Source organism: Ascaphus truei, chromosome 2, assembly GCF_040206685.1.
Source record: "Ascaphus truei isolate aAscTru1 chromosome 2, aAscTru1.hap1, whole genome shotgun sequence".
NCBI classification, from domain to species: Eukaryota; Metazoa; Chordata; class Amphibia; order Anura; family Ascaphidae; genus Ascaphus; species Ascaphus truei.
In genome coordinates this window covers 413,339,584-413,354,025 of record NC_134484.1, presented here as the reverse complement: position 1 = coordinate 413,354,025, position 14,442 = coordinate 413,339,584, and the positions used below count along the sequence as shown (strand labels likewise).

Genomic DNA, 14,442 nt, shown 5'->3' with positions numbered 1-14,442 from the left:
TGCTAACTGCATTTAAAAACTGTGTAGATTTCCCTAGAGCTTGGTCACCCCTAACAAGAAGAAGCTGTGGATTTTTGATGACAGGGTTTTGTCATTTGTGAATCTATATAGTGACCGCTAACCTTAAGCAGCATTAGGCTCTCTCAATTTGTTTTATTATTCTTACATTTAATTTAATATTTTGTTTCCTCAATATTTTGAAAGTTCCGTTTTTTGCTTTACACGCTTTACACTATATGTAAACAGATTTCTCACCCATGATGCAAATCACATAATTGATGATACTGAACTCCAGTGGTTTCTTGTTATCTAGTGTACTATCACCCTTTGCTATAGTACACCATTGCCTGCTGTGCAAGGCACAAAGATGTGGCAAGTGTTCTCTGCATAATACCGTATATGCTAATGCGGTTGCATCTTGGTGCAATATAATCATGATTCATGGCTACTCATGCATCTTGCATTTCATATCCCTATTTTGCATTTATGTCTTAAATTACTATTGTGTTCTCTACACGAAACCACTCAAACTTTCCTATGACATGCTACCAAAATCCATGACAAAATCAGATTTATTATATTAGCTTTTAATTGAATCTATTATCTGCATTGAAAAATGTAAAGATACACCCTTTTATTGTTTGTTTATATTTCGTGTCATGTTTTCCTATTATCCCACTCACTATCAGCTTCCTTCCCTCTGCTGGCTTTTATAGTCACCCCCTCGAAAATGCCTCATATCTGTCTTCTCATTCTTACATCGACTGAGGATTCAAGTGTTGAGTCCCTTCCGGTAAACTACAGTAGAGGCAACGTTTATTCTAACATTTGCCGTAAACTAGCCGGGTTACATTCTGGATATGTGCTGGGTATGTGCTGGGTATGTTCTGGGCTAGTTTGAGGCACGTTTAAGGCATTTCTGCATTGACCATAGGATTAACACAGCAGGGATCCCTGGCAGTCCAATTCAGTTTGAATGGGACTGCCAGGGACCCCCGCTGTTAATCTGATAGGCCATTAATCAATGCAGAAATGCTGGGGCTAGTTTAAGGAAAGTTTAAGGCATCTATTCAGAATGTACCTGGGTGTTTCCTGGGTTTTTTGGGGAATTGCCACTGGTTTTTGTTCGAATAAGAGTTGCCTCTACTGTACTTTAATAACACACATAATTATATTTTGGGATTCAAAATCTGTACAGTCGTAATTTAATCACACCATTAAGTTGGACTGTTACCAGTTCAGACTTGAAGACTGAAATGTGACAGCTTTAATTAGTATGAACAAATATTGTGGATTATGTCAACTCTTCAAAAATTATTTGGATAATTGTTAATTGTAAAGGAGTAATTATGGGTCTCCAATAAATGCAACAAGATGGTCTCTACACATAATGCTTTTTACAAATGTGTTCTATGGCATATATTCACTAAAGGTTATTAAATTAGCAATAATATTCTGTGTTATTGAAAATAACGTGTGATATTTTTGTTCAATTGAATTACATATGTACAGTACACATCACTTGTGCAATGATCACGTCATTTGCAAAATGGGAGTTTGGCGATAATGCAGGAAAAACGCGATTGTCACTAATGCAATTTAATGAATAACGCTTAATTCCCCCATGCAAATATCAAGTTTCTACTGTAGAGTTATGTAATAGGATTTATTACAAAACCATATGACAGAAAATAATGTATCCCCTTTGATGCCTAAAGCATGTAAGGGGGTTACGTGGTATAGCAATGAATCATAGTGGATGCTTAATACATGATTTCTGATCTTACAGGGGACTTTCGACATGTTTATTTCCCTTTGATGTCATTGACACATCGTTCTAACCCCTATAAAGAATCAATGGTGACTCATGGGAAAAACCATCCCCTGAGGTCTGACGTAATTTGTAAGGGTTAGAAACACATATGGTAAAGCCCCCAATACGAAGGTGACTTTAGCATTAGACCCCCTTACACATGTTATGCAACTGTGACTGGGTGCTACTCTCTTTCATACCACCTCATTCGCTAGTGGGAAGAGGACAAGTGAGTTAGGGCGTCTGTTAATAAGAAAGAATACAAGATTAAGATTCTTAAGAAATAAGGAAAGAAGAGCATGCCAGCAGTTGAGATTTCAAGGTCTCAACGAATGCTGGAAATGGTTTGTCGTTGGTTAGGATGGCTCTGGATTGGGTAGGCCATTAGGCCTTGCACTAGGCTGAGACCTCAAGGTTTAGTTTGTGGGGCTTGTTTTTGTCCTGGTTTAATTTTTTTCTTTAGGGTATCCAGTGGCAAAGCAAGGATAATATTTAGACATTAATGGAATACTTTTTTTAAATTGTATTTTGCTTGGACATTGGTCAACTGGTTTATAACATTATATTAGTTTCAGGGGATCTCTATTTCACAAAGACTAGGGAGACCAGTTGTGGTTGCTGGCCTTGAATTGTGAAGCTGGTCATGATTATATACTAGATCTGTGATTTTCAACAGGGGTTCCGCGGCTGCCAGGGGGAGAGAGCTGGGACAACTTCTCAGCTGTCCCAGGCCCGCCGGCATTGCAGCACCCCACGTAGCAGTGCCCCCATGTGAGGGGGAGAACATGTATGTGTGTAAGAGAGAGGGAGAGAGAAAGGGATAGGGAGAGAGAGTGTGTTTGTGTAAGTGAGAGAAGCGGAGAGAGAGAGAGCGTGAGTGTGTTTGTGTAAGGGAGAGGGAGAAAGTGAGTGTGTTTGTGTAAGGGAGAGGGAGAGAGTGAGTGTGTTTGTGTAAGGGAGAGGGAGAGAGTGAGTGTGTTTGTGTAAGTGGGAGACAGTGTGTTTGTGTAAGTGAGAGAGGGAAAGGGAGTGAGTGTGTTTGTGTAAGTGAGAGAGGGAGAGGGAGCGAGTGTGTTTGTGTACGTGGGAGGGAGAGGGAGGGAGAGGGAGGGAGATGGGGAGGGAGATGGGGAGGGAGATGGGGAGGGAGATGGAGGGGGAGGGAGGGAGAGAGAGGGAGAGAGTGTGTAAGTGAGAGGAGGAGAGTGTGTGTGTATTGAAGTGGAGAGTGAGCATAAGGGAGAGAGTGTTAGGGGAGAGGGAGCCTGAGGGGCGAGAGATGAAAGACAGGGGGGAAGGAAGGGATGAGAGACGGGACGAGGGTGGGGGGGTGAGAGACGGGGCGAGGCTGGGGGGGGGCAAGAGATGGGGGATGAGGGGTGGGGGTGAGATGGGCAGGTGGTGAGAGACTTGGTGTTGGAGGGGGTTTGGGGTTCCCCAAAATTTCACAATCGAATCCTGGGGTTCTTGAATCCCAAAAAATTGAAAACCGCTGTACTAGGTACACAAATAACTAATGACTAGTAATATTTAGCAACCATTTTCATATTGATGAGAGTCACAGGTCAAACCCACTGCCTGTGAGTAGGTTTGCTGACCAGACACTTCTTTGACCCAGGTTTTGCGTTAAAAACGGAACTGTGTGAAACAGCAGGCATACATTTAAAGGGATCCACATTGAAGTGGATAAGAAGCAAAAAGTGAAGAATTTCCCAGAATTCCTGGTTGCCGTAGAAGCCTTGTACAGTATGCCTACATGATTATAGCGTGAGGAAGTTTTAGGCAGTCTGAGATGTGAATGTACTCATAACTGTTCTTTATCATTACTGTACTGTCTGGTATAAAAAGATTACCACAGAATAAAATGCAGTTTTACTTTAACCTCTACTCATCTTTTGCTGGCCATGTCAGCAAATACAAACCCGAAATCGTCAGGCCTATTACACATAAGCTATATAAATAATATAATATGTAAATGCGATAGTCAGAAAAATTACCTGATCCCCATCTGTTGAGTGCTCCTGGATTCCATGGTGGCCATTTCTATGCTCATCATCAATTTCCCGTGTTGGAACAGATTGTTCATCATTTGTTCCTGGGATTACAAGGCTCCTCAATTTTCTTCTGTGTTTGTGGCCTGTCTCTTCACAGGCAATCACTGTTTTAAGTTTCCCAATAAGTTCATCAATTTCTTAAAAAAATAATAATAATGATTATAGATTATATGTTATGGAGTTTGGTAAAATAATTTAACAGACATCATTACTTAATAAATATTTTTTTCCCCATAATTCTAAATTGAAATTGTATTATTGTTGGAACTTTTTCTCAAGGATCTTAAGTACATTATTCTCTGTAAATAATAACACAAGTTTGCCTTGATAGCCGAATGTGGTGAGCATTTTAGAGTGTGTCATCAGTAGATAAAATGTACAACTCTAATCATTTACTCTACTCACAACTGAAAAAATTAACCCAGAAAATCAAATATGGGCACTTTCTCTGATTTGGTTTTTCCATTGGTTTTGGTTCTAAAGTTTTATTTTTTTGTTTTGGATGCTGTTTTGGTTCTAAAATATTTTCATGTTTTGTTCTTTTGACAAAGCATGATTTTTTTTTTACATTATAGGGAAAAAACTATTTTTTTTCAAGATCTCAACTTTTGCGCATATATTAACTATATAGATATACAGTATGTACAGACGAGACAACGAGTATTCTAAAGCTTGCCTTAAACTAGCCCGGTTACATGCTGGGTACATGCTGGGTGTAACCTAGCTAGTTTAAGGCAAGTTTAAGGCATTTCTGCATTGACTAATGATCCATCGGATTAACACAGCAATATCCTCTGGTGTGTTTAAAAAAAAAAAAATAGTTCTGTACTAGGAGAAAATACTTGTAGCATTTAAAGAAAGAATACATTTTAACGACATTTTAATGTATTCTAATGTAACAAGCATTTTTGTTTCTATAGCAACCATTTACAAAGCCCATCCCCTTCCTCTTCTGAGACAGGCTCTGGCTCTTGAGCCCTGCCCTCTCTCTAGCAGTGCACCAATTGTATCTAGTAATTGCCTGGTCACATGATCTTCCACACAGAATTTGCATCTTGGGTAATCTTCTGCAGCCCTAACAGTGATATAAAGAACCCCAAGCCAAATCTGCAGCGATCGATTACAGGAGAATGGATCGATCGGCAACTTAGCTAATCACTTGTCAGTGTGCAGATTGTATTGATGCACATATTGAATGGAAAAAATAAATATTTAAAATGGCAGCTTGAACACGTTTTAGACAAAGGATTGATCTAAATGACTCATTCAGACGAGACAACGAGTATTCTAAAGCTTGCCTTAAACTAGCCCGGTTACATGCTGGGTGTAACCTGGCTAGTTTAAGGCAAGTTTAAGGCATTTCTGCATTGACTAATGACCCATCGGATTAACACAGCAAGGGTCCCTGGCAGTCCCATTGAGTTTGAATGGGACTGCCAGGGACCCCCGCTATTAATCTGATGGGCCATTAGTCAATGCAGAAATGCCTTAAACTTGCCTTAAACAAGACCCAGCATGTACCCTGCATGTACCTGGGTCTTTTTGGCGATTGCCACTGGTTTGTGTTAGAATAACCGTCGGCACTACAGTATGTGAAATATGTATGATGTTGTGATCCAGGCAGTAAGTGACATGGGGGAGAGTGACTTGAGGGAATATGGAGGGAAGGAAGTAACATGAGAGAGAGAGGGTGTCGCTACCTCCTCCAGTGCAGCTGTAGTGTTTGCAGGGCTTAACTGTGAGATTTTGGGGTAGCAGTATTTGAAAGGGGGGTTCCTTCTTCCACCCCTGACCTCTAATCCTCCCCAAACTACAGGGAGGCGGTCAGGAGTGGGAAGGGAAATCAGAATTTGAGGCAGAAATGTGTTTTGGCTTGTTTCTGTACCAGATTTGGATCCTACCTACATAAGAACTTGGTGTCTGGCTTAAACTGAACCGCCAGTGTCTGAGAGAGTTCAGGTTCAGGAAATTCAGACCACACAGGTTTGGAGATTTGTATTTTGAACCAGCAATTTTGGCCATCCGTAAACGTTACATACATTTGTGTATAATTAATAATCTGTATCTAAGCAGAATTAAGTATAATCATCGAGTAGAACTGAGTCTTAAAGAAGACCCATTATATGCTTGATGCAGAGCTAGAATGTACAATGGAGATCCAAAGTTTAAACCAATATACTGTTTTAGGTCCTATAGAAACAAGACGATTGTTATATACAGCTTAACCCCGTTATAGCGTGGTCCTCGGGGGCCACCCGCGGCCACCGCGTTATAAACGGGATTGCGGAAAGAAAATGGTACCGCTTCCGCCGGGAGGGGGAAAGCTGAGAACTCTCCCAGCATTCCCAGACCCGATGGGGCAGCGGCAACAGCACACAGCACTTACCCGGCATCTGGCAGCTCTTCTCCCTGTCTCTGCTTCCTGCTTCTGCTTCCGTCTTGCGTGAGCAAGCTCGCTTAAAGAGACAGTGTGTCTCTGTGTGTGTGTGTGTGTGTGTGTGTGAGTGTATTTGACTGTGTGAGACTGTGTGTGTGTGTGTGTGTGTGTGTGTGTCAGTGTGTCAGTGTGTGTGTGTGCTGTGTGTGCAGTGTGCTGTGAGTGTGTGCAGTGTGCTGTGAGTGTATGCAGTGTGCTGTGAGTGTATGCAGTTTTCTGTGAGTGTATGCAGTGTGCTGTGAGTGTATGCAGTGTGCTGTGAGTGTATGCAGTGTGCTGTGAGTGTGCAGTGTGCTGTGAGTATGTGCTGTGAGTGTTTGCAGTGTGCTGTGAGTGTGTGCAGTGTGCTGTGAGTGTTTGCAGTGTGCTGTGTGTGTGCAGTGTGCTGTGAGTGTGTGCAGTGTGCTGTGAGTGTATGCAGTGTGCTGTGAATATATGCAGTGTGCTGTGAGTATGTGCTATGAGCGTATGCAGTGTAGTGTGCTGTGTTTGTCAGTGTGTGTGTGTGTGCAGTGTGCTGTGAGTATGTGTGTGTGTGTAGTGTGCTGTGAGTGTGTGGAGTGTGCTGTGAGTGTATGCAGTGTGCTGTGAATGTATGCAGTGTGTAGTGAGTGTGTGCAGTGTGTGTGCAAAAAAAATAATAATAATAATTTTTAAATTCGGGGTTGACGCTCAAACCGCGTTATATGAGGATCCGTGTTATAGTGGATCGCGCTAAAATGGAGTTGAGCTGTATTATCATTACAGTACATTGGAATTACTGACTTACCTGTAGCAAACAGTTCACTAGTTCTGTTTAGAGATTGGAAAATAAAATCAGTAAAGAAGTCTGCATTAGGTAATTGTTCTTTTATTATACAGACTCCTTTAATAGTTAATTTAAGAATTGCCTCAGCCAGTCGAGGGAGCATATTTTCATCAACTAATGAGTTATGCAACAGTCCAGACTCTTCCTCCAGAAAATTCACACCAATACACTGAAAGAAGGTAAAGACAACAATGTGATTTATTCAATAGTAGAAATATGTCCTAGATTGTTAACTCCTTGGGCCATGGACCTCCTTCCTATCATCTCTGTTTGTCCTAACACATATGCACACTTTTGTCATGCTATGATATTGTGCTGCCTCCCACATAGCACTGCACTGCGGAATATGTTGGCACCATAGAAATAAAATACAATAATAATAGTAATCATATTGTCCTCATAGAATTAGAGCAAATTATCAGTTGTTTTTGAGATGTCATTTGTCTATTCGTTGAAAATTAGTGAAATATTCTCAACATAAGACACCTTCTGGTGCCAGAAGACACAATGTGACTGTGACGGTAGGGGTAGCGTGCCATGTATATGGAAGGTTAAGCCCACTGGTTGCCCCTGCCATCAATATAGTGACCTATGGTTTGCCAGGCCATATTAGTTAGCCAAAATGGCTGCCCAGTACTGTACTTGTTATGATTTCCCCATGTAAGACAGTTTATTCCCCTGGGGTATTCGGATAGAAGAAAAAACTGAGAGCGCAGCAAAAAGGTGGGGAACTTGAGGCCAATGAAAAAATAACAAAAAACTTTATTGAAACATAACCTAAATAAAAAGAGAAAAATCTAACGCGTTTCTCGCCAGGGGCGCTTTATCAAAGAGTAGTTTCAATGGTCTAAATCAAACTCTTTATAGCTCTCCCCCTCCAAGTGCACCTCCCACTTGTGTCCAGGTAAAAAAATCCCCTGGGACACAAACCCTCGGTGAAAATAAAAACACGGAGGAGAAGTGGCGCACCAGGAAGGAGAGAGGAACAAAGACATAATATGCATATATAAAGTAATACATAGACCAGTACCTCTAAACATAATGACATAGGTATACATTGTGGAGAAATGTAAAACAAGCATCAGATACTAAATGATAAATAGCCACAAACCAAATAACACTAAGTTCTTGATTTGTAGCCATAGCAGAACTTGTAGATACTTGGAACGAGTATATGAGAATATACCAATTAATGAAATTCATAAGAATACTAGCATTAAAATATAAAGTATTCACCAAACCAGAAAAAGTTTAGCAATATAAAACTAATCTAGCACAAGAGAATCCACTAGAATCCTGGCGCGCCACTTCTCCTTCTCCTGACGAAGCACCAACGAAACGCGTAGAGTTAGCGTTGCTGGAGAATCGGAGAGTTGAAGGACTGCCAAAATCAGGGCTGATTCCAGAGGCAGACTGCGCTTCCGCCCTCACCTATGATGCGACCACGGAAGTGACGTAAGCGGAAATCAATTGTGAGACGTGAGTGAGACGCTACGAAGCTGTATACCGACGGGGTCCTTCTGCATTCGGCGGTTCTCTCCAATGCCTGTTTTATTTATTGGAACATGTGAGTTTAACTGCTCTTGATACTTCTCATTGAATATATCTGGTCAAATAGTATGCACTATTGTGGCTTTTTCTTTTCCATGTCTACCATACTTATCCATTGAGGGATATCCTGAGACTTATTCATCACAAGGGCTCCAGTCAGAGAGAGAAGAATCTCTGACACGCATAAGATTACGAGAAGTTTTGTGAGTGCTATTACTTATAGCTAACAGAGTGATATATACCAGTATCCACAATCTGCACTATATTTGCTTTATTTTTTATTCACATATACCATTGAGCACACCTGCGCTCCTCCTCCCCCACGAGCAAAGAAATCTTACATCGTGGGACCTGGAACAGTCCTTTCTGAGGAAGTCGAGCAGCATTTAACACTTTGTATAATTATTTTGTATCACTGGTTGGTGAAGGAATTTTCTAAGTGTATTCACATTTTGTGGTTTATTTAATCTTAAAACACTGTTTTTCACATTTCACCTTTCGAAGCTCCCAGTCCTTTCCCCACTCCCCCCTACCTTTTTATTTTTCAATTGGTCAGTTTGAATTTCTCACTCTCTTTAAACCTGCCCCTGTGTGCCCCTGTGAGCTTTCCTAAAGCGCTGTCACCTCCGACAACCCGTGGGGGAATTTTTGCCCCCCAGCGGCACGTGTTCACCCGCTAATGCATGTAAAAAGCTGGGTGAAGCTGGGTGAGCGCGCACACTCTTTGTCAATGGCAGTATAACGTGGGATCACAGAGTGATACCCTGCAAGGAGATTTAACAAACCCTCATATCAGTGTTTCAGTGTTTCAGTGGATTATGTTGTCACTGACTATCTCCTACTGTATAACCACTCCCCGGATTAAAAAATGATACACATATAAAGTACCATCATTTTGTAATGCAAAGATGTATAATCAAGATGACAGTTTATATCAAGGGATTTTTCCCATAATATTAAGGCAACCAAGACCATCTCAATAACACAACAAAAGAATACATGGGTGTTTATCCAATAATGAACTTGCTGTTAAAAACTCAACATTAATGCAATCAAAAGTGAAATTCTTACCTGGTGTCCTTCAGATATTTGAAAATATTGTTTTGTTACTAGCAGGATATCCGCTATTTCATTATGAGAAAGATATTGAAAGTCTTCATCCTGCCGTAAACTAAGTATACTGTTGAGGTAGAATACGTAGTCCCTATTATTTAGGCCAGTTTTTGAAGAGCAGAAGTCCTTTTGATTAATGATATAGTACAGAAGTATAACAGATATTTTCTGTATTGCCTCCTCATTGATGTCATCTTTCACTTCTCTTCCAGCCATCAATAGTAGGGTATCAGGTTGAAGACACTAAAATAATAATGATACAAGCAATTGCCTAAAACAGCATTACATATTTTATGAAAACTGAATTAGGATATAATATGTATATATTTTGATTTTAAAGCTGCAGTTCCTGGCAAGCACCATTTTCTCCTGCAACTTTTTAGTCATATTTTAGGATGTCCGTTCTTGCCCTCTGATGCTGTTTTTAAAATATAAAAATAAAATATGCAGCTCTCTTCAGGCGACATAGGGGCCTATGCTAGTAGCCTTCATAATCCCCTTATCGAGGATTTTTAGCTGTTATCGGCCAAAAATGCCTACAGCGATTCAGAAAGCCTCGATAACTGGGCGGCGAAAGCATTAATTACCATTTTTTGCTGTTGTCCAAAACACATCGCCATGTGAGCTGCGATAAGCGCCATATCGGTAGGTTTTGAGATTCGTGCAATTCTAGTAGCCTCGATTAGGTTATTGAGGCTAATTCAGGCTCTAGAAAGGTGATTTCCTCCCAAATTCCTCTCGCCAGAAAAAGTTGACGTGAAGCTGCTGAGAAGGCGGCGAGAGAGGGACTTAGAAAAAAAATGAATTTTTCCTATAACCATTAATATCAGCTCCGGAGACCCCCGGCATGAATCCAATGCAATAAAAATGCATTTACAGGCAACTTCATTATCTTAGCTGCTAATTACTAAGGCAATAAAGGGTTTAACTACCGGTGCCATGTTTATTGTGGGTAGTGGGGGTGGGTGAAGGTGGTATGTGGCCCTTGGTGGGTGTTTAAGCCATGCTCGCTTTAATTGTTGTGTATTTTTTGGCTTCATGATTTTTTTATAGGTTGACCATTGACTGCTGTAGTGGCTTATCATGCCCATATTATATGGGTATGACGTACCACTGTGCCAATCAATGTGCAGAGGGTGGGGTTACTTGTGCCGGGGTGGGTGGTTAGGCCTCCCGGGTGGGTTTCGGGGGAAGGGGGTTTAACCCCTTAATTCTATAGCGGTTATTAATCGCTAAGGTGATGAAGGGGTTAGAGCCACCTTCATTTACATAGCTGTTTCCACCACTATGGGAGTGATGGGGTTAACTCCTCCTACAGTCCTAAAGGGAGGCTACTACCCCCTTCATCCAACACCTCTTCCCCCAATAAACAGGCTATTGAAGTTGAACCCCTTCATTGCCTTAGCGGCTAGCCGCTAAGGTAATGAAGCTGTTTTAATAACAATTTTAATACTAGTGTACGTGAGCAGGGGGTCTCCAGAGCAGAACAACATTTATTTCAGGCCCGGTTAGCCCCTTCTTCCCGAGATACAGATCCAGTTATGGGGTGCCGGTATCTCCTATGCATTTAAGTGTCTTGCATCACGTGACCGGGACATTTAAATGCATAGGAGATACCGGCACCCCAACACGGGGCCTGTATCTCGGGAAGCAGTGGGTCCCCGGACCTGAAATCAATGCGGTTCGGCTCTGGAGACCCCCTGCTCACATACACTAGTATTAAAATTGTTATTAAAACTCTGCAATCGCTGGCGAGATATGCGCAGGGAGAGGTGGCTCTCTGTGCAGCTGGCCCGCCCATATCGCTGTAGATCCACAGGTGAGACCTTTAGAGAGAGGCGAATATCACATCACTGCTCCTTGCCAGTTTTGGGCATTTAGCTATTGCAGGTCTTCATAGTCTTTCTAAATACCGTGATTACCACGCTGACAAAACTGGCGGCGTAACAGGCCCAGTGAGACGTTTTACGAAGGCTACAAGCATAGGCCCCATAGTGTCAAGTATCTAGGAGGTCAAAATGAAGCTATCCCCTGAACTTCAGATGCTAGAGATTAAAACAATCATGAATGATTTAAAAACATTAAAAAAACAAGATACTGGTCAAGGGGGAAAATACTAACATTATATGAGATAATCTCATAAGTAGCTGGGGGAGTTGCTGTTTTAAACCTTATTTTTTTAAATGTAGCTTGTGAAACTTGTACAGTATGTGCGCGAAACATGGTGAGATGCCAATCTGAATGTGTTTATCATTTCCATGCAATACTATTCAAATCTTCGCTCTCTCTGGAAAAGAATTTAACTAAAACAAAGAATAGATGAAATCCATTTTTAACAGGGACATTTAGATCAAACACACAAAATAATTTGAATAACATTGCAAAGATTCTCAAACAGGGGGGTGGCCATATTTAAATGTACTGTATGTAAAAGCACTTTGATTTAAGCATACTAGTTGAAAGTCTCACAAGAGATTAGAGGGCCCTGGAGATATGTATTGTGTAGGTGTCACATAAGCTCAAGATGATAAATCAAATGTACTGTAAAGGGAAACTGAATATTATTATATAGTGTGGTACATTCATTTTCATTGGGATAGAACCCTTCTACACTGGCGACACACTTTATTCGAGCTTGGCTAGTCCCACGAATTCGGGTATACCCGGGTGTATTGAGGTTTGTGACTGTTTTCTGCCCGAGTGCATTGAGGTATTTTCAAGGCAGGGATTGAAGCATTTTATTCCCGTTGGCTGCAATACTGCACAGTATATATATATATACTGCATTACTATTCATAAATTTATGCCATCTGGTAGACTTGCGAAGCATTGCAGCCTATTAAATCCTAATCATTATCATTTAACAGATCAGCCGCCCGTCAGCCAGGCATGAACCCAGGCTGGGAAGGCAAACGCAACGGGGCTTGTCAGAGGTGAGGAGCGGCGCATTCCAGGTATCTGCCAGGTACATACTGGGTATTTGCTCGAATAAAGTGTGTCGGTGCAGTACATCCAAACATTACCTTCTTCACCATTCATATTCACTGGTACGGTACTGTATGTACAGTACTTCTGTATAGTGTATCAACGTTCATGATGCATTATTTAATCTCAGTGCTTCTGGAGCAGCCCAAACACATTGCATGCATTTCAGGCCATTATGAGAATAAATAGTTTAATGGCTGGTGAAATTTGGTGGTCAACGTACATTTTATTTAGTTTTAATAATAAGGGTTAGTTTGAGTTACAAAACACTCCCCACTTAATACAACTATAAATATAGGATGAATCTCTCAACCAATTAGAATTTAACAGAGGTTGAAATTGATGGAAATAAGTCTTGTTATCAGCATAATCTACTGTGTAATCATGTAACTCTCATAAAATGTAGTCTCTTTAGATATATTAAAGCGTGCTTGTCTGCAGCCACAGTATTCTAAACACATACATTGGCACAATCTATAATAGTGTGGCTTACAGCTGGATTACTAATTACTAAATGTATTAAAATCTCACCAAACCACTATTATATTTTAATACAAATCTATTTTCACTGCAGACTTATATTTTTACATTGCATTCATTGCACCAAGTCTACAATAACAAAATGTTATTTATTTGAAATACTCTGAATAGTATAACACTTTTTACAGTATTTCCTTTAAACATACATTATGCTTGCATGTGTGTATGATATTTGAATGTATGTATACAAATATAAAAAAATTATATATAAATAAATAATCAAAATATTAATCTAATAATATTACTAAATATCATCACATTATATATATATATATATATATATATATATATATATATATATATATATATATATATATATATATATATATATATATATATATATATATATATATATAATCCTGCTTTCCAAACATACAAAACTACTGACTCACATATACACTATACCAGAATATATATTTAAGCCCTTTACAAAATGTACTGACCCGATTGCATGTTTGCCGTTTGCCATGTATGTTTAGTGGGCATTCAACTTTCTCCAATAACACTGCTACAACGTCCCTTGAGCTGTTCTTTTGCAGATCAGTTTCATTTCCAGCCATAAGTGTATGAAGAACTTGCAGGAGTCCCCCTTGGCTGTATGTCTGGTTGAGGTCCTCATGGTGAGAATCAGCCTGAGCTTTAACAAAGAGTACGCTGAATTGGAAGACAAATACAGACCTCCAAAACAGATGCTTTTTCCAATTTATCAACATGACTTCTGGTGACACCAAATAAGAAATCCCAAGCTTCTTGTTGAGTACAGTTCACAGTCTTGGGCCTGCAGCATGAGGACTTTAAAGGTTAAAACACACAAAAGCGTTCACTAAGTAGAATAACTGCAATGTGTTTTGAAGGAATTTATTAATTGGTTCACTAAGCTGATTTGCAGTGACAAGCGGCTTCTAAACAACAGGGGTCTGTGAGGAGTTTGCTGCTTAAAACAGCAAGACTCACAACGATCAAGAGAAGTAAAATAGTCCTGAATTGAGTCAAATACAACTTAAAATGTATATCTCTCAACTGTAAAGACAAAAGAATATGTATTTTTAAAAATAATTACTGTATATAGGACGCTGTTCTTTTAAAAAAAACTTAATTATTTTATATTATTAAGATAACCACAGTCTTCTTTTTATAGAAT

General features: G+C 40.1%; 1 protein-coding gene across 1 annotated transcript in view; it reads right to left on the bottom strand.

Annotated features, from left to right (window-relative positions):
* Nucleotides 1-14,139, bottom strand: part of SLC39A12 (solute carrier family 39 member 12) — an 83,647-nt gene extending 69,508 nt beyond the window's left edge. The window contains exons 1-4 of the mRNA XM_075587514.1: nt 13,745-14,139; nt 9,735-10,019; nt 7,074-7,281; nt 3,811-4,004 (exon numbers count right to left, since the gene is read on the bottom strand). Of these exons, the coding sequence (XP_075443629.1) occupies nt 3,811-4,004; nt 7,074-7,281; nt 9,735-10,019; nt 13,745-14,014 (957 nt within the window). The 5' untranslated portion in view covers nt 14,015-14,139. The remainder of the gene's footprint in view (nt 1-3,810; nt 4,005-7,073; nt 7,282-9,734; nt 10,020-13,744) is intronic.
* Nucleotides 14,140-14,442: the final 303 nt, after the last annotated feature.